This window comes from Mustela erminea, chromosome 9 (assembly GCF_009829155.1).
Source record: "Mustela erminea isolate mMusErm1 chromosome 9, mMusErm1.Pri, whole genome shotgun sequence".
NCBI classification, from domain to species: Eukaryota; Metazoa; Chordata; class Mammalia; order Carnivora; family Mustelidae; genus Mustela; species Mustela erminea.
Window position 1 is genome coordinate 99,773,695 of NC_045622.1, and position 23,385 is coordinate 99,797,079.

The 23,385-nt window shown below is 37.0% G+C and overlaps 3 protein-coding genes across 3 annotated transcripts; all 3 read left to right on the forward strand.

Annotated features, from left to right (window-relative positions):
* Positions 1 to 627: 627 nt before the first annotated feature.
* LOC116599446 (olfactory receptor 5D18-like) lies at positions 628 to 1,565 on the forward strand. The gene is given in 2 exon segments (XM_032359280.1): positions 628 to 1,435; positions 1,438 to 1,565. Coding segments are annotated over 2 exon segments (936 nt in total).
* A 4,416-nt stretch (positions 1,566 to 5,981) lies between these two features.
* On the forward strand, positions 5,982 to 6,917 carry LOC116599689 (olfactory receptor 5L1-like). Its single transcript, XM_032359673.1, has one exon. It carries the CDS (start codon positions 5,982 to 5,984, stop codon positions 6,915 to 6,917), a length of 936 nt encoding a protein of 311 aa, XP_032215564.1.
* A 9,455-nt stretch (positions 6,918 to 16,372) lies between these two features.
* On the forward strand, positions 16,373 to 17,302 carry LOC116599118 (olfactory receptor 5L1-like). The gene has a single exon (XM_032358799.1). The coding sequence runs from the start codon at positions 16,391 to 16,393 to the stop codon at positions 17,300 to 17,302; it is 912 nt and encodes a 303-aa protein (XP_032214690.1). The 5' UTR covers positions 16,373 to 16,390.
* The last annotated feature ends 6,083 nt before the right edge of the window (positions 17,303 to 23,385 follow it).

Here is a 23,385-nt window from a genome sequence, read left to right on the forward strand (position 1 = left end):
TTTTACTTAAAGAAAATTTTAAAAATGATTTTCATGTTTTAAAAGGGGGCACCTGGGGGCGCCTGGGTGGCTCAGTGGGTTAAGCCGCTGCCTTCGGCTCAGGTCATATTCTCAGGGTCCTGGGATCGAGTCCCGCATCGGGCTCTCTGCTCGGCAGGGAGCCTGCTTCCCTCTCTCTCTCTCTCTCTGCCTGCCTCTCCATCTACTTGTGATTTCTCTCTGTCAAATAAATAAATAAAATCTTAAAAAAAAATAAAAATAAAATAAAAAAAAGGGGGGCACCTGGGTGGCTCAGTGGGTTAGGCCTCTGCCTTCGGCTCAGGTCATGATATCAGCGTCCTAGGATTGAGCCCCACATGAGGCTCTTTGTTCAGCGGAGAGCCTGCTTCCCACTTGTGATCTCTCTCTCTCTCTCTCTTTGTCAAATATATAAATAAAATCTTTAAAAAAATAAAACCTTTAGCATACCTTGCATAATAAACACATAGCACAGAGAAACTGTGAAAAGATATTTTTCTTCCTTTTCTACTCTTGCTAAGGGGTAGCTAAGCAAACTTCTCATATCCTCACTCTCCTTAATAATTTTGTTTTCAGGACCAATTCAGATTCTGACAAGCAGAAACCATCATGTTACTGTCAGAGAGAAATAAAAGTGGGGCTACATTCACCCTCCTGGGCTTCTCAGATTATCCAGAGCTGCAAGTCCCCCTCTTCTTGATTTTTCTGACCATTTGTCGTGTCACTGTTGTAGGGAATATTGGGATGATAGTCATAATCAAGATTAACCCCAAACTGCACACCCCCATGTACTTCTTCCTCAGCCACCTCTCATTTGTGGATTTCTGCTACTCCTCCATCATTGCTCCCAAGGCCCTGGAAAACCTGACTGTAGAAGACAGAACCATTTCATTTTCAGGATGTGTAGTTCAATTCTTTTTCTTTTGTACCTTTGTGGTAACTGAATCCTTTTTATTAGCTGTGATGGCCTATGATCGCTTTGTGGCCATTTGCAACCCTCTGCTCTACACCATTGCCATGACCGGGAAACTCTGTGCCATGCTGGTGGTCGGATCATATACATGGGGAGTAGCATGTTCCTTGATACTCACATGCTCTGCTATCAAATTATCTTTTCAGGGTTTCAACATAATCAATCACTTCTTCTGTGAGTTCTCTGCATTGCTCTCCGTGTCTTACTCTGATACTTATATCAACCAGTTGTTGCTTTTCATTTTTGCCACCTTCAATGAGGTCATCACTCTGCTCATCATTCTCTTGTCTTACATATTTATCATTGTCACCATCCTCAAGATGCGTTCGGCCAGTGGTCGCCGTAAAGCCTTCTCCACCTGTGCCTCCCACCTGACCGCCATCATCATCTTCCATGGGACCATCCTCTTCCTCTACTGTGTGCCTAACTCCAAGAACTCCAGACACACAAAGTGGCATCTGTGTTTTACACCGTGGTGATCCCCATGTTGAATCTCCTGATCTACAGTCTGAGAAATAAAGATGTCAAGGGTACAGTAGGCAAGTTAATGGGCACTAAAGTCTTTTCTTTTTGAGCATATGATTTTAGTAGTATTTATCCCTGAGATGTAAATACAGCGTGCCCATAAAGGTTGATTGTAAAGGTAACTTTAAAATTAATGAAGAGTTAAGGTACATGGGAAGGATGTGGATTTTGATTCAAAGAGACTACCCTTGTCTCTTGCTCACTGGGAAAAAACAAAAACAAACAAAAAACAAACAAACAAACAAAAAAAACAGCCTCTCTCATCTTTAGTTTTTAAACTACAAAATTGTAACATAATCTAGCTCTTATCTGATTGTGAAGACCAAATGATAATATAGATATCATGTAGAATACTTTATATGATCTCAGTAAAGATTAATTTCATTGCCCTTTCTTATAACATACCTGCAGTACACTTGGCTCTCAATAAACATGTGAATTTATCTCACAAAAATACAAGTAGCAGTTAAAATGAGACACAGTCTCCATCTTCAAGGAATGCAAAATCCAGTGTTGACAGTAAGGCAGTGAAGAAGGCAGCCATGGTGTTTGAAAGAAAGAAAAGTTCAAGTCCATTTCAGGGTTTTAGAGTAATGCCTTCAAAAATAGCTTTTGTCTGATCTTGGCTTTGGATGACAGGATGGACAGAGTTTTAGGAGACAACAGGGGATGAGTGGTAGGTGAAAAAGACACCCAGAAAAATACCTCAAACTCAGGGAATTATCAGATGAATCCATCTTAGGAAAATCCATGCAAGATAATGAAAATCTGAAAAATGATTATCTGTAACTAATTACATCCATGGAGTTCTTGAAATGTGTGATTATATGCAAGAATACAAACACAGGCTGTGGTTTGTACCCCGTTGGGTCAGGAGGCATTCTACAGCCAGTAAAGGAGCAGAGCTGGGGGAAATCCTTGTGCCAATTCTGTTTAATGGCGTCTGGCATCCAGCAGGGAGATGCTGCTGTCCCAGCACAATCAGAAGCTCTGCGCTTCCTCACATGGTCATATTGGTGCCACAGATCAAGAAGCAGCATATGGCCTCATTTTATCTGTGACTTTTGGGTGTGACTTTGGGCAAGTTAGAACAGTCTCGGCCTCAGTCACCTTATTGTAAATGGGCATAACTATACTGATCTCACTTATTTTTATAAACAAAATGTGTTAATAGTTGTATTCAGAACAGTACCTAAGACAGAGAAAGTGTTCAATGTATGTGAGCATTTATTACTGTTCTCAGGAAAGGAGGCTTGTTATTCCCACCCATTTCTGGCATTTGGCAGAATTCTGGTTTGACTTCAGACCACATGCCTTCCAAGAAAGAGCTTTTGAGTATAGCACAGGCAAAGTTTATAAGACTTGTTCATATATTTTATGACTACATAGATTTCATGATGCCCAGTCCTCAGAGCAATGAATGGATCCAGCACACATTTCTCTGCAATTTATCATGGACTCTGGAAGGAATCTTACTATATTGTAATATGGGATATTACAAGCTGGGAGAGCCTTTCTCCTTTTTTATACTTCATAGAGGTCATTAGTTGTTTGAGTGTCAGGATAGTATGGTTTTCTTGATATCTGATTTATATGCTACAGATATCATTAATTACTTTGGAGACCTTAGGGAACATGAGTCCCAGAAATACATACACACAAAAGCATAAACCTTTCCACGATAGCATCTTCAGAAACGGAGGAAGCAATATTTACACAGAGGTTAGTTGCACTTCACTAAGTGATATTTTCTGGAAGCTGGAAGATTTTTCTCTCTTTTCTTTTTCTTATAAGATAAGTTATTATAGCCATGTATATGAGAATGAGGAACTATAGAGGAGGACACTAGTATTAAACATATTTTTAAAAAACCTGTGTTAGACGGTGGACTCTGAGAAACTAACTGAGGGTTTTGGAGGGAAGGGGGTTGGGAGGTTGGGTGAGCCTGGTGGTGGGTATTGTGGAGGGCACGTATTGAATGGAGCACTGGGTGTGCTGCATAAACAATGAATTGTGGAACACTGAGAAGAAATTCAATAAATAAAAGTTTAAAAAAAAACCTGTGTTTTGCTCTTTCTTAATTAGAGAATATTTTAAGAAATGCCATGTTTGGATTATTCCCTTATGAAAACATCTTTTTTATTTGTGCATTGAGAAACAGTTTCAATGAGGAATGGAAACAGTCTAATCTGCATGACCAAATACCTTGTAACAGGTGCTGGAATAAGAGGGAAAAGAGTGTAAGGAAGTAGGGAAGAATGTCTGGCCCCTCCTTTCCTTTTCCCCTCGCTCACACTGACTCCATCCATGGAGTCTGGCAAAGACCACATGGAGATACCCCTCCTGGTCACTCTGATGCTGAGAATAGCAGGAAAGGGTCCTCTGGACTGTTTGTGGAGGGACACAGAAGTAGGGACCACCTCTGAAGCAGAAAGGAAAGGAATTATTTCATTCTTGGGCACCACACTTAGAAATGTCCCTCCACAGCAGGTGTCCTAGCCTCGAAACTATGGACCTTTTAAGCCACATACTATTTTTATGTTTGCATGTGTTCTTGGTATGTGTGTGAAGGGAGGCAGGGTTTGGGGCTGCCTTGGGCATCTTAGCATGTCCAGCAGCAAGCCTCGTCTCTAGCCACTAGATGTCACTAGCACTCCTTTCTATTGTCAAAACCAATAATGTCTTCAGAGAGCCAAATGTCCCAGAGGGATCAAAATCGCTGCTGGTTAAGAGGCACTTCTCTATAAATAGTAATCAACAGCCTGATTTTTCACCTTTAGTCTTGAAAATGAGTGGGGTTTTCAAAATTATATGCTACGTTGAACTGAGAAAGAGACAACTGACTTCTGTTGGCTATTGAAGAGAGAAAACCATATTATCAGAATAATTATTTGTTTTCAAACTGAGATTTCTTAAGGCACATATGCTTTAACTCTTTGAAATCATATGAAAAAAATGATTTTAAATTTCATACCTTTCTTGAAAAACAAACAAACAAACAAACAAAAAAGAAGAAATGCCTGACCTCATTGAATTTTAGTGTAGACTCTGTTTGTTCCAGGAATAATCAATGTGTCTCCATGTCGTGAATTAAGGCAAGTTTCTACATTTTTTTTTTCAAATGATTAGAATAAAATATTTAGGTTTGATGGATTTCATGAGTGTTAAATACTCAAAGCAACTTATGTATACATGTATATAATATTCTATCTGTGCCATCTGGCTTACTGGTTTTTTTTTTTTGTTTTGTTTTTTTTTAAGGATCAGCCCTTCCTTTTTTTTTTTTTTTTAAGATTTTATTTGTTTATTTGACAGACAGAGATCACAAGTAGGCAGAGAGGCAGGCAGAGAGAGAGGAGGAAGCAGGCTCCCTGCCGAGCAGAGAGCCTGATATGGGGCTCAATCCCAGGATGCTGGGATCATGCCCTGAGCCAAAGGCAGAGGCTTTAACCCACTAAGCCTCCCAGATGCCTCTGGCTTACTGTTTTTTAACTTGCATTTTATCATAGCTATTTGTCAGGTCATTAAATGTTCTTCTGCCTACTTGTGATCTCTCTCTGTCAAATAAATAAATGAAATCTTTAAAAAAAAATTTAAAAAAAAGTTTTTAAAAAAATATCCCCTTAATAGCTGCATAGTTTTGCATAATATATAGGTACCATAGCTTTGACCATTTCCCTCTTGTTTGACACTTTCTTTCTGAGTTTTACTATCACAAATAATGTTGCAATGCACCACCAAACATTTAATACTTTCATGGTACATTTCTGATTAGTTCCTCAAATAGATTTAAACCAGTGAACGTATTTGTCAAAGGTCATTATAAGGCTTCAGAGTCATAGTTATAAGAAGTTTGAATCCAGGGCCAGTTCCCTGAAAAATGGCTCGCATTGAATAGCATAATTAACAAAATCACTATGCTAATTTTACAGAAAAAATGCCGGTAAGTACCATAAAAGCTACTTCTCTATTTTAAAATAGTGATAAAAAATGAACACTTGGTGAATTAACAATCTTAAATACATAGACTTTTCATTATTTCTGTGGAAAACAGAGAATTCTGTGTATTTTAAAAAATTATTTCCTGAGATCTCAATATTCCCAGTACTCATTAAACATTCTGCCAGGAAAGAGGGATTTGAGTTTCAACAATATGGCTAATTAAATAATGTTTGAAGTCTTTCCAATGATTCAATTTCTAGCTCTGAATTGTGTAGGCCTCGTTTAAGGAGTCATATAAACTGTTCGGGATGTGTATGTTTTTGTGTGATCTGTGGATTAAACTGGTGTCTTGTGCATCTTTGCCACAATGCCTGCAGGAAAGCAAGGTCCTATTTCTTCACTGAAAACATTACCTAACATACTTGTTATCATATTTTTTTAGAAGACAGTCAAAAATTGAATTTGGGATCATATAATGGAGAGTAACTATTAATATTTTCTCCAACCTCAATAAAGTGGAAACATGGAGAAGGAGAACTGCACCAATGTGACTGAGTTCATCCTTCTTGGATTAACAGATGCCCCTGAGCTGAAAGTCTTCCTCTTCCTGCTGTTCCTCCTCATCTATGGAGTCACAGTTTGGGGAAATCTAGGCATGATTGCAGTGATTCAGGTCAGCTCTCAACTTCACACTCCCATGTACTTTTTCCTCAGCCACTTGTCCTTTGTGGATTTTTGCTACTCCACGATCATCGTGCCAAAGATGCTGTCCAATATCTTACACAGGGACAAAGCCATCTCCTTCCTGGGATGCATGGTGCAATTCTATTTGTTTTGCACGTGTGTGGTAACTGAGGTCTTCCTGCTGGCTGTGATGGCCTATGACCGCTTTGTGGCCATCTGCAACCCACTGCTGTACACTGTCACTATGTCCCAGAATCTCTGTATGGAGCTAGTGTCTTTCTGCTACCTCTCTGGGATGGTGTGTTCTCTGATCCACTTGTGTTTAGTTCTTGAGATCCCCTCCTATAGATCAAATGTGATTGACCACTTCTTTTGTGATCTACCCCCTCTCTTATCCCTTGCTTGCTCTGATGTCTCTGTCAATGAACTGCTGCTGTACATCCTGGCCACCTTCAATGAGATCACCACCATCGTGATCATCCTCACTTCCTACTCACTTATTCTCATCACCATCCTGAGGATGCGCTCTTCAGAGGGAAGACACAAAGCCTTTTCCACCTGTGCCTCCCACCTCACAGCCATCCTTGTCTTCCATGGAACTATTCTTTTCATTTATTGCCGGCCCAGTTCTGGCAACAGTGTGGATACTGACAAGGTGGCCACGGTGTTCTACACCATAGTGATACCCATGCTGAACCCCCTCATCTACAGCCTGAGGAACAAGGATGTGAAAGAATCTGTCAGGAAAGTGTTGGGCTCCAAAATGTTTTCCTAGAAAATATTTTCTTAACAGAACTCAGTGTCCCAAAGTGGAGGCTGGTGGAAGGGTAAATGGGTAGCCTGTAGTGTTTGAGTGTAGGGAAAAGCCAGGAAGTAGAGAGTTCTGAGTGATTCCTTTTAATTCACTTGCATTTGTCCCTCTTCAAACTTTCCATCACTGAATAACCACTACTACCAGTACCTGCATTTCTGGCTTAGGTTGCTCATCACACATTTTTGTTTTTTGCTTGCTTTTATTTTGTTTCTCCATTCTAACTCTCCATTGTGGATAAAATACTGTCACATGTCAGTGGGATTCTAATCTACTTGTAGAAAACATACATATTTCCTTTTCTAGCTAAATTATGGAAGGAGCCCTGTTGCCCATCAACTGATAAATGGATAAAGAAAATGTGGGATATCTGTAAAATGGAATATTACTCAGCCATCAGAAAGGATGAAATACTGCCCTTTGCAATGATTTGGATGGGGATAGAATGTACGATGGTAAGCGGAATACGTCTGTCAAGGAAAGACGAATATCTGATGATTTCACTCATATGTGCAATTTAAGAAACAAAAGAGGTGATCATAGTGAGGGAAGAAAAGAGAGACAAACCAGAACACAGAATCTTAACTATAGAGGAGAAACTGAGGGTTGCTGGAGGGGAGAGGTGGGGCGGATGCCTTAAATCTGTGAAGGGTGTTAAGGAGGGTGCTTGTGAAGAGCACTAGGTGTTGTATGTAAGTGATGACTCACTAAATTCTACTTGAAATTAATATTATACTGTGTGTTAACTAACTGAAATTTAAATAAAAACTTGAAGAAGAGGGGCGCTTGGGTGGCTCAGCTGGTGGGCGTCTGCCTTCCGCTCAGCTCACGATCCCAGGTTCCTGGAATCAAGCCCTGCATCAGGCTCCCTGTTCAGTGGGGAGCCTGCTTCTTCCTCTCCCCTGCTGTTCCCTCTGTTTGTGCCCTCTTGCTCTCTTTGCCAAATAAATAAAATCTTAAAAAAAAAAAACAACTTGAAGAAAAAAGAGGTAAAAATGCATTTTCAGGGTACATGATGCACTTCTTTTTTAGTCATCTTTGTGCTTATTGCATTAATTCTATCTGCTCTAATGGTATGTGATATGACAGCTTTGTAGCCATCCCCAATCCTTCCCCCTATGCAGTTTCTGTGTCCCAGAAACCCTGTTCCATACTAGTGGCCATATCACATGCATGGGGAGTAGAATGTCTTTGATCCTCACATGTTCTGCTTTCAAATTATCTTTTTGTGGTTGAAAATCATCACTTCTTCTGTTACACCTCTCCACTAAAGTCTTTTTCTTGTTTTGAGTCTTATCTCAACCAGTTACTTCTTTTCACTGCCACAACTATTAATGAGGTGAACACACTGCTCTTCATTCTCCTGCCTTATGTGTTTTTCATTGCCACCAGCCTTCAGATGCATTCAGCAATTGGGCACCCCAAAATCTTCTCGACCTATCAGCTTCACACGTGACTGCCATCAGCATTTTCCACAGCACCATTCTCTTCTAGTGTGTGCCATAACTCCAAAACCCCAAGCACACAAAGCGGTATCTGTGTTTGCACAATGGTGATCCCCATGTTGAATCCTGTCATCACAGCCTGAGAAATAAGGGCATCAAAGACACAGTCAGATAATAAAAACACATTTTTTTTTTCATTTTGAATGTATGTACTGGTAAAACTTACTTCTGTTATTATAGGCCATCTTTCTGTGATCGTTGAATAATCTGTGTCTCAAGCTCATTTTTTATAAAATATTTTATTTATTCGTTTGAGAGAGAGAGAGCACATGCATAAAAGCATGAGCAGGGGGAGGGTCAGAGGGACAAGAAGACTCCCCACTAAGCTGGGAGCATGTACTCTCTCCCCCATGACCTTAAGACCATGACCTGAGCTAAAGTCAAACACTCAACTGACTGAGCCACCCAGGCACCTCAAGCTCATTTTTTTATTAAAAAAAAAAAAAAATCACTTCACATAAAAAAAAAAAAAATTACCTCAGGTATTTACAATGGAAAGTTATGAATTTTAGGTCAGAGAAATTATACCTGGCCCTGATAATATAAACCAGACCAGCTGATTTATATGAGCCAGTTTTTATCATCTACAAAAGGATATAATATGATGTAGTTCATAAGGTGGTATGTGGGGGAAGATGAAATGTAGACAACAAATCTGGCATGCTGAATGTGTGCAGTAAATTCTAGTTCTATTCCCTTTTCTTCCTTGCTAACCGATAGGTTGTAGATGTTAAATAATCACTTTTGTATTTTAAATTTAGTGAAGTAGATCACAAGGAAAGATATACATTGTCTCATGTTCAAGAAACTCACAAGCCAGTATTATTATCACAATATGGTTGGTGGGGAGACACAGTTCAAAGTCATTGGTGGATATCAGAGATTGTTTCATCATTGCATGCATCTTTTGCTTGACCTTGAAGGGTGGGCAAATTTTTAGAAGAAATAAGAGAGAAACACACAAGATTTATTTGGGAGTAAAGAACATGAGCAACGTCATGAAATGAGCATATACAGTTAAGTCAATGATTCAATAATATTTTTGAACTACTATTTTGTGCCATAAGCATATAAGGTAACATGATAGGCACTTGAAGGAATGAAAATTTGCATAAGACAAAATTATTATTCTTAATTCTTTCAGAAAATTCTAGTGTGGAAGATACAAATATTGACAAGAATTTTAGAAATATAGATTGTTTCTCAGAATATTAGGAATAAAATATATTCATGTCCTATGTTTTATGCTACCTTTCAATCACCTATCAATCAACATAAATATATTATTAATTTATATGGCCATTTGATAAAATTCATATCTCAATTCCCTTCATCAGAACTCCTTAGGTAGTCTTCATAAAATAATTAAGTAGATTTCTTTTAAATATTGAGAGCCATTCAGGGGCCCCTGTGTGGCTCAGTCAGTTAAGTGTCTGCCTTTGGTTCAGGTCATGACCTCAGGGTCGTGGAATAAAGCCCTGTCTCAGGCTCCCTGAGCAGGGTGGTGTCTACTTTTCCCTGTCTCTCGGACCCTTCCCCCATTAATGCTCTCTTTCTCTCTGTCTCAAATAAATAAACAAAAATTAAAAAAATATTGAGAGACATTTGTTTTTCTTAAATGTCATTTGAAATTAACTGTTATTTTTAATTATAATCTATATAAATAAGTTGTCAAACTTAGATTATTGTAACTATTAGGAAGGATTAAATTTCTCTAGTACTAGTAATATTTATTATAAGACAGCCTCATAGGTACAGGTCCCTACTTTTCAAAAACTTTATGACATCATATTTATCTTTCTTCTGTCATTAATTTTGCTTGAAAATGTATATATCCTTTGTTCTGTATTCATCTTTGGATAAATTCCAAATTAGTTCAGTAAGTTATTGAGAGAAAAAAACTAGCTGTTTTTGTTGAAGGTAATGTATAAAGTGCACGGTAGTCTTATATTGGTTCATGAAGTAGTTTGGGATGGTTATGATTTTAAATTTACAGTAATGGATTAAAATCAGCTTGATTTCACAAATTTGGATATATAATTATATCCCACACTACTTTACATATTTGAGTGTATTCACATATGTGAAACTGCCTTCCTTTACACAGTGTCACTTACTTGATTTTAACTCACATAGAACACTTGTAGAAAAGTAGCAGAAATATTATATTGCTTTAACTGGAGTGAGTGATGAAAATGAAAACCAAACTATAAAATTTTAATAGATTCCTCCTAGTGTTTACAAGGAAATATAGGTATTCAACTAACTATATATTAGAAAAAAGGAAAACTCTTGGGGGCACCGGGGTGGCTCAGTGGGTTAAAACCTCTGCCTTCGGCTCAGGTCGTGATCCCGGGGTCCTGGAATCGAGACCTGTCTCGGGCTCTCTGCTCCGAGCCTGCTTCCTCCTCTCTCTCTGCCTGCCTCTCTGCCTACTTGTGATCTCTGTATGTCAGATAAATAAACAAAAAATATTTAAAAAAAAAAGAAGAAAAAAGGAAAACTCTTGAAACTTGAAACGTAGCATCCACATTTAGAAAGTAAAAAAAAAAAAAAAAATTAAAAAGAACAAAGTTAATAATATGATAATAAAGACCAGAGTACAAACCAATAAAGTAGGAAGGTGAAGAGCAGAAGAGATCAATGAGTTTGTACCGTGAAAAGATTAATATAATTGACAAAATTTTAGCTACAATTACTAAGAGAAAAGGAAACAAGAAACAAAATTAATACAAGTATCATATGGTTTCACTTATTTGTGGAGCATAACAAATAGCATGGAGGACATGGGGAGTTAGAGAGGAGAAGGGAGTTGGGGGAAATTGGAAGGGGAGGTGAACCATGAGAGACTATGGACTCTGAAAAACAATCTGAGGGGTTTGAAGTGGCGGGGGGGTGGGAGGTCGGGTACCAGGTGGTGGGTATTATAGAGGGCACATATTGCATGGAGCACTGGGTGTGGTGCAAAAATAATGAATACTGTTATGCTGAAAATAAAAAATAAATTAAAAAAAAGAGAATTGATGAGAGTTAAGTTGAGTAAATTAAAATGAGTATAATGAACATTATAAATAATTTCATGCCAACAATTAGGTCAACTTAGATTAGACAAATTTGAAAAAGCTCAATTTACCAAAACCCATAAAGAAATAGGAAAGCTGAGTAGATATGTAAGAATAAGTTCAATTTGTAATGAAATATTCCCTCCACCCCTACCAATATCCAGACACAGACTTCTTCAGCAGTGGCTTTTACTAAATTAAGTATATAAGCATTAGTACCAATTGTTAATAAACTCATAGAGAACATACAAGACATGATGCTCTTTTTAGTTCATGTGATTATGCCAGTATTCCCCTTTTACCAAAGCCAAACAAAGGCAAGGTAAGAAAGAAAACACAAACCAATATCTCTCATGCATACAAACACAAGAATTCTCAAAAAATATTATATCCAATAGTAAAATAAAATAAATGCACTAAAACATATAAAAGGATTATGAACCATTATCAAGTGAGATTTACCCCAGAAATGCAAGGTTGGTTTAATATATGAAAAGCAATGTAGGGACACCTGGGTGGTTCAGTGGGTTAAGCCTCTGCCTTTAGCTCAGGTCATGATTCCAGGGTCCTGGGATCTAGCCCCGCTCGGGCTCTCTGCTCGGAAGGGAGCCTGCTTCCTCCTCTCTTTCTCTCCCTCTGCCTGCCTCTCTGCTACTTATCATCTCTGTCAAATAAATAAATAAAATCTTAAAAAAAAAAACAATGTAATACATCACTTATATACAATAAAAAGCAACAAAAACTACATGGTCACATTATAGATACAGAAAAGTTATTTGATACCAATCAGCACCCATTCAAGATAAAATTTACCAGTAAGGTAGAAATAGAGGAAATTACTTCAATTTATGCAGAATGTCTACTCTCAGTACTCACAGACTGAAACATCATAGATGCGGCAAAACAATGCCAAGTTGAGGCCAGGGTCCCCAGAGCCACCATGTTAGCAGGCCAGCTCCTCTGAAAAGAAAAAGTGAAAGCCAGTGACACCAATCCAATAACCCATCCACCATGCCAATGCTGCCAGAGCCAGCCCCAGCAAGAGTCCATGCCCACTGTTGAACCTTAGCATTCAGACCATAAGCAGCTGCCCAGCCATTCAAGGCCAAGATGGCAGTGACCACAAGAAAGATACATTTCAATCTTAACTCTCATCATACATGGACATTAACTCAAATAGATCACAGCCTTAAATTTGAGAGTAAAAATGCAGATTATTAATCTGAGGAAGGATTTGTGCCCATAATATATAAAGAACACATACTAATAGAACATAGAAGACCAAGTAAAAAATTTTTAAATAGGCCAAATATTTCACTAGATATTTATAGAAGTTGTAATCTGAAACAGATTGTGTAAGATGGAAAGAGGGAGAGATGCATGCCATGAGTTAGTTGCAGGTACCCTGAATGAGGAACTAAAACATGAACAATGGCCTTAAGAACACCACCAGTAATCACAGCTCTTTCTTTCCTTTGGCCCACAGATTTTTACTCATGGGGCAACTCCAAAACAGAGAGATGGTGAGAATTTGTCTTTTCTTTTGTTAATTGTGAAAGGTAATTTGGGAATGGAGAACCAAAGGGAATGTCTCCTCAGCCTTGGCTGTTATCTTTGGCACAGCAATTTTAGGAACATATTATGTGGTAGTTGAGTGTGCACAAATTTATTTGCTTTAGATTACTTGCTGACCACATATACCTTTAGTGTACAGCCAGTGATACACACAAACAAATAGAATCCTGTGGCCTAGATTGATATTATGAAGTCAGAAGAAGAACACATTTAGACAAGAGAATTGATGTAGTCTTATTCAATGGTTTCCAGCATTGGACATGCACTGAAAAAATGAAACCTCAGAAATCTCTCTGGTTTGTTCTTGTGTTCATACATTCCTATGAGTGGAAAAACCAGAGGGCTGTAATTGCTTTCATTGGCTATTTATTTTGAGGTGATCCAAGTGGCCACTATCTGTGTCTCAATCCTCTCCTTTGTAAGATAGTCATGAAACCCAAACTGTTTCCTGGCTAGTTACTAGGAAGCTAAAAGGAATTAATACTTGCATAATATTTAGAACAGTTTCCAGCACCTACCAAGGGCTCAGTAAGTGTGATCTATTCTATACTAGACAATATTTTTGTCTATATTTATGACAACTAGCATCATTAATTTTACAATGTGTAGAAGAATTCTGATATAGCATTAGTCACTGTGTCCTACAAGAATATAGGGGATTCTTGGGGCATCTGGGTGGCTCAGTGGGTTAAAGCCTCTGCCTTTGGCTCGGGTCATGATCCCAGGGTCATGGGATCAAGCCCCAAGTTGGGTTTTCTGCTCAGCAGGGAGCCTGCTTCCTCCTCCTCTCTCTCTCTGTCTGTCAAATAAATAAATCTTTAAAAAAAAAAGAATATAGGGGATTCTATCATGTTATGAAAAAGGAAGAATTCCTAAGAAATCTTCATGTTATTTCATAATCGCTTTATGAGCTGTATCCCACACATATGACACTTGTGATAACATAACACCATGAAATACAGAAAGAGGCATGTTTGGTTTTAAAGAGTCATTTCCTAAATTAGGATAATTTAAAAAATGAATTTCCTGATGATATGCCATAGAGATGAATCTTATTTCTGCTATATCACATGTAGTCTAGGTTTAATTTTTAAGCTTTATTTTATTTTATTTTTTTATACCATAGAGATTAGTAATTGTTTGGGGGCCTAAGGATCCCATTTCCCAGGAGCTTAAATTACAGTATAAGTCTCTGTCTGCTTACACATTTTCATATCTTCAGCACCAGCGAGAATATGTCTGTCACTCAAGTTCGCTAGCTAGAACCAGCCTCTAGTTACTTGAAAATAGAAATGAAAATAGAAAATGTTCCCTGTCAACAATTATTTTAAAGATATATTGAACTCATCTCTCTTCTAATTAGAGAATGTTTTAACAAGGCTTCTATTTGTATGCAGTTACTGTTTAAAATGCTTTTGCTTTTCAATATTCAGAAACACTCAATAGTGAATTTAGAACAATTTTCTCCTTAACATCAAACAAGGGTATGTATGAAAAAATATAGAATAAGCAGATGGTAGCTCTCTTCTCTCTCTCTCTCTCTTTCTCTTTCCTCCTAACTCCTTTCAGACCAGTTTCTTTCATGAAATCAAGAATTTATGATCATGGAAGAGCTCCTTCATTGTCCTACCAAGGCTGAGGGTTGCATTAATGTGCCTGCCAGATGGTCATGGGCAGTCAGGACTTGTGAACTCTGTGCTCAGAGAATGAAATGAATTATTTTGGATTTGTTTGGGGGTTGTCATGAAATAGTTTCTGATTATCAGCCTAGAATATTAGGAAGAAGCAGGCAAATAACCCAGGTATTTTGTTCTGTTTTGTTGTTGTTCTTTGCCAGGTAATGAAAACAAACAATCATAACTTCAAGAAATTGATTTGTTTCCTCTATTTAAAGTTTGTTCAAGATATGGTGAAGATAGCAAGTTATGTTCTAGTTCCGAACCTCTTCACTTAAATTTCATTACACATATGCATAGAGGTCAAGAGTATACTCCCTCTGCTGTCTAGAAGGGAGGGCCCAGAATAGAATGCTTCAACCTCTATTTGCCTTTTATTTGAGGAACGGTCTCAAGGAGTCTCAATCCCTCTTAGATGATAATCAATGGAACCATTTCTCCCAACCAACTACTTAGAGAATTTGGGAGAGTTTTCAGGCACCTCTTTTTTGAAGAGGGTAAAGGATTCATCTTCAAGTTAGAGATAGATCTCTAATGATATGCATTCATACATCTAAATGTACCTCTTTATTTATATCTACATATATACACCAAGTGTACTATTCAGTGTCCTTTTTTTTAATTAACCACCTTCAAAATGTAATTTTAAATAGCTTCATAATTTTATGCCCTGGATATGATGGACCACAGTTTAAAAATTACTATTTCTGAGAGTCAACTTTTTCATTGTTAATATTATAAACAGTACTGCAACATAGTTTTGAACATAGTTTTTCACAATTTTATCAATGTAACTAAATATTTCTTACAACACCTTATTAAGAATATAATCTCTCATAAAAAATACAATATAGCTTTTATTGTTGTCGGGGTTAAGACTTTGGATAAAAGATGCCACCTTACTTTCCAGAAACAATGTATTCAAGAGTTCTATCTTTCTGAATCTTTATTAATATAGATCATCATGATTATAATAAATGAAACAGTTAAATTGATAAATAAAATTCGCATGTTCAAAGTATATCTTAAACCTCTTGTTTAATATTTCAAAATTTTAAGGATTTTTGTGAGCCACAAACTTCAAAAAATTAATACACTTCTCCAAGATGGAATATTAGAAAATTTTATTTCAAATTTATGTTCCTGATAAACTCAAATTTAAAAAAAAAGATTTATTATTTATTTATTTTTTAATTTTTTTTAGAATCACAGTAGGTTTTACTCTCCTGGACAGCACTTATTAAGTTTCTGCAGAACAGAGACATTTTCTCTATGGGTTTGAAATGTATCCTTAAATCTATCTTAAATTCCATTAAATAACTGAACTTAATTAAACATCTCAATGTATTGTGATAGACAAGGTTTAATTTGTTTAAGGTTTCTCCTAATGCCAAAGACAATTTTGATCAATGGGATCCCCTGAGACATTTAGCATTTTGAATTATTTGACAACTGTGTTTTTGTTATATCTTATACATACAATATTTGATATCAATGCTATATTTTTCTAAAGTTATTATTAATCTGTTTTTACTCCCTTTTTAGAAGAAACACAAATTTAACGTTTGTTATCCTAAGGCTGAGACATGGCAGAAATTAAGGAGGAGAACTGCACCTCCATGACAGAGTTCATCCTTCTTGGATTAACAGATGCCCCTGAGCTGAAAGTCTTCCTCTTCCTGCTGTTCCTCCTCATCTATGGAGTCACAGTTTTGGGAAATCTAGGCATGATTGCAGTGATTCAGGTCAGCTCTCAACTTCACACTCCCATGTACTTTTTCCTCAGCCACTTGTCCTTTGTGGATTTCTGCTACTCCACGAACATTGTGCCAAAGATGCTGTCCAGTATCTTAAACAGGGACAAAGCCATCTCCTTCCTAGGATGCATGGTGCAATTCTATTTATTTTGTACCTGTGCAATCACTGAGATCTTCCTGCTGGCTGTGATGGCCTATGACCGCTTTGTGGCCATCTGCAACCCACTGCTGTACATGGTCACCATGTCCCAGGATCTCTGTATGGAGCTGGTGTCTTTCTGCTACCTCTCTGGGATGGTGTGTTCTCTGATCCACTTGTGTTTAGTTCTTGAGATCCCCTCCTATAGATCAAATGTGATTAATCACTTCTTTTGTGATCTACCCCCTCTCTTATCCCTTTCTTGCTCTGATGTCTCTGTCAATGAACTGCTGCTGTACATCCTGGCCACCTTCAATGAGATCACCACCATCGTGATCATCCTCACTTCCTACTCACTTATTCTCATCACCATCCTGAGGATGCGCTCTGCAGAGGGAAGACACAAAGCCTTTTCCACCTGTGCCTCCCACCTCACAGCCATCCTTGTCTTCCATGGAACTATTCTTTTCATTTATTGCCGGCCCAGTTCTGGCAACAGCGTGGATACTGACAAGGTGGCCACGGTGTTCTATACCATAGTGATTCCCATGCTGAACCCCCTCATCTACAGCTTGAGGAACAAGGATGTGAAAGAATCTGTCAGGAAAGTGTTGAGCTCCAAAATATTTTCCTAGAAAATATTTTCTTAGTAAGACTCAGGGTCCCAAAGTGGAGGCTGGTGGAGGGGTGAATGTGTGGGGTGTAGTGGTCGAGTGGAGGGAAGAGCCAGGAGGTAGGTGTTTCTGAGTGATTCTTTTTGATTCAGTTGCCTTTGTGCCTCTTCAGTTGGCCTCAAGTGTAGGACTGAGCCCATTTCAAACTTGAAGCTTACTTCTTTGCTTTCCTAAATCTCAAATGTCTTAAATGAATATTAGTAATGGATCCTTAAGATACATATAGTTTGCTTATAACCTTCATGTATTTTATGAAGAGCACTTGAAAATCACACTTTTCTCAGTATCTGTTATGGAAATTTTGATTCTTTCCAAAATTGGATTTTTCCTATTTTATAATGAAGAGCACATCTTTGTCCAACAGTTTATATATAGAATGAGATTTCCACAAAAGTATGTGATGCTTTTTACCTTTCTGTCTTTTTTTATATTTATTACTTATTTCTTGTTTTCTTTATTCTTGTTGTTGCTGTTGCTGTTAGAGGGTCCAGTGATTTTGGAACTTCTGATATGAAATCAGCTGAAAAAAATGGAGATGGTATTAATTAACTCCCATGAATGTTAGGAAAATTAAATTACATGTCATGTGTAAAGAGCTTAGAATGACCCCTGGCTCACAATCTCTCTCTCCCTTTCTGTCCTTTTCTCCTCTTCCCTCTCTTATATTGTATTTATATTTCATATCTACTGTATATCTTATATATACGTGTATATAGAATATATATGCACACTTACACACATATATAAAAGTGTAGTTATATGGGGGCGCCTGGGTGGCTCAGTGGGTTAAGCTTCTGCCTTCGGCTCAGGTCATGATCTCAGGATCCCGGGATGGAGTCCCGCATCGGGCTCTCTGCTCAGCAGGGAGCCTGCTTCCCTCTCTCTCTCTCTGCCTGCCTCTCTGACTACTTGTGATTTCTCTCTGTCAAATAAATAAATAAAATCTTTAAAAAAAAAAAAGTGTAGTTATATGTAAAAACTCCACAAACACACATATAGTTGACATAGTGAATAAACATTACTACAAACACAGGCATCTCTGACCTAGATCTCTCATTTTATTGTGTTTTATTTTTTGTTTGTTTGTTTTATACTTTGAGTCTCCACTCTAACTCTCCATTGGAATAAAATGCTCACTTAAAGTTGAATTCTAAACCTACTTGTAGAACACATAAATGTTTCATCTTTAAGCCAAATTATGGGAGGAGCCCAAATGTCCATTGATTGATGAATGGATAAAGAAGATGTGGTATATATACACAATGGAATATTACCCAGCCATCAAAAAGGATGAAATTTAGCCATTTGCAAAGATGTGGATGGAGCTAGAGAGAGTTAAGCTAAGCAAAGTAAGTCAGTTGGAGAAAGAAAAATAGCATATGATTTCACTCATATGTGGATTTAAGAAACAAAGCAGATGAACATAGGGGGGAAAAAGGAGATGCAAACCAGTAAACAGACTCTTAACTATAGAGAAGAAACTGAGGGTTGAAGGTGAGGGGTTGGGTGCAGGATGGGTTAAATGGGTGATAGGTGTCAAGAAGCGAGAGAGAGAAAGAGAATCTCATCAGACTTGGCACTGACTGCAGAGCCAGTTGTGGGATTCCATCCCAGAAATCTGAGATCATGACCTGAGCTGAAATTAAGAGTTCATAGTTTAGCCACCCCAGGCACCCAGGTACCCCTTTAAAGTGGTTTTAAATTAACTGTAATTTTTAATTATAATCTAAACAAAGAAGTAAAAAAAAGCCTAGATTATTGTGCCTATTAGGAAGGATTTTTTTTTTTTTTTAGTACTAGCAATATTTATTATAAAATGTCTAAATAGATATGGGTTCTTACTTTTCAAAAATTTCATGACATCATGTTTATCTTTCTTCTATCATTAATTTTGCTTGAATGACTTATATATTCTTTGTTCTGTACTCCATTTATGGATAAATCTCAAATTAGTTCAGAAAACTATTGAGAGAAAAATACTAGCTGTTTTTTTTGAGGGTAATGTAAAAACTTCACCATAATCTTATATTCTTTCATGAAACAATTTGGAATAGTGCTATGATTTTAAACTTATAGTAATGAATTAAAAATCAACTTGATTTCACAAATTGGGATATATAACTATATCCCACACTATTTTATATAATCATATATATTCACATATATGAAACTGCCTTCCTTTACCCATTGTCACTTCCTTGATTTGAACTCACCTGGAACACTTGTAGAAAAGTAGCAGAAATGTTATGTTGCTTTTGATTAAGTCAATGAAGAAAATGAAGAACAACCTATGAAATTTTAATAGATGCTTTTTAGTGTTTACAAGGAAATTTAGGTCTTCAAATAATTATATTAGAAAAGAGAAAAACTTTTGAAACTAGAAACATATCTTCCACATTAAGAAAGTAAAACAAACAAAAGAATAAACAAAGGAAGTTTATAATAGACTAAAGCACAAACCAATAAAGTAAGAAGATGAAGATCAGAGATCAGTGAGTTTATACTATGAAAAGATTAATATAATTGAAAAAAATTAGCTAGAATTAATAAGAAGAAAGGAAACAAGAAACAAAATTAATAGTCATTGATGAGAGTAATCCTGAGTAAATTAAAATAAGTATAATGAATAGTATAAACAATTGTATGCTATTTACCAACAATTTAGTCAACTTAGATGACACAAATCTGAAAAACATAAATTTACCAAAACTGACAAACAAATGGAAAATCTGAATAGATGTGTAGACAATAAATTCAATTTATAATGAAGATATTTCCTGCCTCTCCCATCAATATCCAGACATAGATGGTTTTACCAGATGTTTTTACTAAATAAGTATATAAGCAATAGTACCAATTGTTAATTAACTCATATAGAAGATAGAGGACATGATGCTCTTTTGAGTTCATTGGATTATGCCAGTATTCCCCTGATAACAAAGCAAAACAAAGACAACATAAGAAAGAAAACACAGGGGTGCCTGGGTGGATTAGTTGATTAAGCAAATGACTGGTGCAGGTCTGATCCTAGGGTCTTGTGATTGAGCCCTGCATCTGGTTCCCTGCTCAGTAGGGAGCCTGCTTTTCCCTCTTGCTCTGACCCTCTACCCTGCTCTTGCTCTGTTTCTCTCTCAATTGAATAAATAAAATCTATAAGAAAAGAGAAAACAAAAACCAATATCTCTCATGGATATAAACACAAGAATTCTCAACAGAATACTATACCCAATAATGAAATAAAATAAATGCAAAAAAACATGTTTTAGTAACAGGATTATGAACCATGATCAAGTGAGATTTATTGCAGAAATGCAAGATTGGTTTAGCATATGAAAAACAATGTAATAATCACTAATGTAGAGTAATAGGCAACACAAATCACATGTCCACCATATAGATACAGGGAAATTATTTGACACCATCCAGCAACCAATCAAGGTAAAAATTACAAATTAAGTAGAAGGAGAGGATATTACTTCAATCTACCAAAGCTGTTGTTATCATCCCAATTAATGGGTAAGGAATGACTGAACTCCCCTCCCTATTGTGAGGAAACAATGCAGAATGTCTCCTGTCAGTAATCACAGATTGAAATATCAATAGACTGATAAGTATACATAGAAAGATGGATAAATAGATTAATAAATTAATTGGTCCACTAGTCAGTCACCCAGATTTGAAATAAAACTTGTTTTATTCAGACTATACATGATTTTTAAGAAGAAAATTCTAAGCAATCCACACACAAACACACATGTGTGTGCACATTTTAGAACTATGAGTATAATCAAATTCACCATGATCACAAAATATAGCATCAGTATTTCAAAATAATCTTATTTCTTCACAGTAAACAATAAAATACCAATGTAACACTAAGAAAATAAGTTCTTGAACATGTCAAAATATTTCAGTGCTTAGAAATGAATAACAAAAGACTACTGAGAAACTGAAATTTAAAAAATATTATACTTGGTACTGGCATATGGTGAGCATATCCTAAAGCATAATAGAATTGAGGGTCCAAAAGTAAACAGATTTATGGTTGACTGATTCTGAGAACCTACTGAGGCAGTCTCCTGGAGATGGACAGTCTTTTCAATAAATGGCAATGAGCAACTTGTTAGTCATATGCAAAAAAGATAAATTTCAACTTACCTCACACCATGCACAGACATTAGCTCAAAACAGACGATAGACTTAAATTTGGGAGCAAAAAGTGCAAGTTCTATAGCTGAGAAGGGATGTGTGCCCATAATATATAAAGAATACTTACTAATGGAACATAGAAAACCAAGTTAGGCAAATATTTAGCTAGACATTGGTAGAAGTTATAACCTGAAACAGAAATTGTGTAAGATGGAAAGAAGGAGAGATACATGTCATGTATTGCAGATGCCCTGAATGAGGAATTAAAATATGAAAAATGAGGGTGCCTGGGTGGCTCAGGGGGTTAAGCCTCTGCCTTCGGCTCAGGTCATGACCTCAGGGTCCTGGAATAGAACCCTGCATCGGGCCTCTCTGCTCAGCAAGGAGCCTGCTTCCCCCTCTCTCTCTGCCTGCCTCTCTGCCTGCTTGTGATCTCACTCTGTGTCAAAAAAATAAAATAAAATATTTAAAATAAAATAAAATATGACAAATGGCCTTTAGAACACCAATAATCACAGTTCTCTCTTTCTTTTGGCCCACAGATTTCTATTCATGGGGCAACTCAAAAAAAAAAAAAAAGAAAAAGTTGGTGAGAGCTTGTCTTCTCTTTCGTTAATTGTGAGAGGTGATTAGGGAATAAAGAACCAAAGGGAATATCTCCTCAAACTTGGGTGTTACCTTTGACACAGCAATTTTAGGACTATATTATGTGGTGGTTGAGAGTGTGCAAATTTATTTACTTGAGATTACTTGTTGACTACATATACCTTTAAAAATATATATGTACAGCCAGTGAATCCTGTGGCCTAGAATGATATTATAAAGTCAGAAAAAGAGGGGCACCTGGGTGGCTCAGTGGGTTAAAGCCTCTGCCTTCGGCTTGGGTCATGGTCCCAGGGTCGTGGGATCGAGCCCCGCATGGGGCTTTCTGCTCTGCGGGGAGCCTTCTTCCTCCTCTCTCTCTCTCTGCCTGCCTCTCTGCCTACTTGTGATTTCTGTCTGTCAAATAAATAAATAAAATCTTCAAAAAAAAAAAAAAGTCAGAAGAAGAACACATCTAGAAGAGATAATTGATGTAATCCCATTCAATGGCTTCCAGCATTGGACATGCACTGAAGAAAAATGCAACCTCAGAAATCTCTCTGGTTTTCCTCTTGTTTTCATACATTCCTATGAGTGGAAAAACCAGACAGCTGTAGTTGCTTTTATTGGCTACTTATTTTGAGTTGATTCAAGTGGCCACTGTCTGTGTCTCCATCCTCTCCTTTGTAAGATAAGCATGAAACCCAGAACTCTGTCCTGGCTTGTTATTAGGAAGCTAAAAGGAATTAACACTTACATAATATTTAGAATAGTTTTCAACACCTAGCAAGAGCTCAATAAATGTGATCTATTCTATTGTTATATGACCAGTAGCATCATTAATTTTACAGTATTTAAAGGAATTCTAATATCATATTTGTCACTATGCCCTATAGGAAGAATCTAAGGGATTCTATCATGTTATTAGAAAGGAAGAAATACTAATGCTATTTCATTATGGTCTTAAAGCTGTGTCCCACACCTATGACACTTAGATTTAATATCACATAGCACCATGAAGGCTGGGAAGGAACATGTTTAGTTTTAAACAGTCGTTTTGCAAATTGGGATAATTCAAAAAATAAATTTTCTGATGATATGTCCTAAAGATTAATTATTAGATATATTACATGACCTAGAGTCTCAACTTGATTTTTATATATTTTGCCCTAAGGATTAGTAATTGTTTGGGGCCTAAGGAGCTCATTTCCCAGGAGCTTAAATTACAGTATAAGTCTCTGTCTACTCTATATGTCTTAACGTCTTCAACACCAGGGAGAAAATGTCTGTCACTCAGGTCGGTTAGCTAGAGC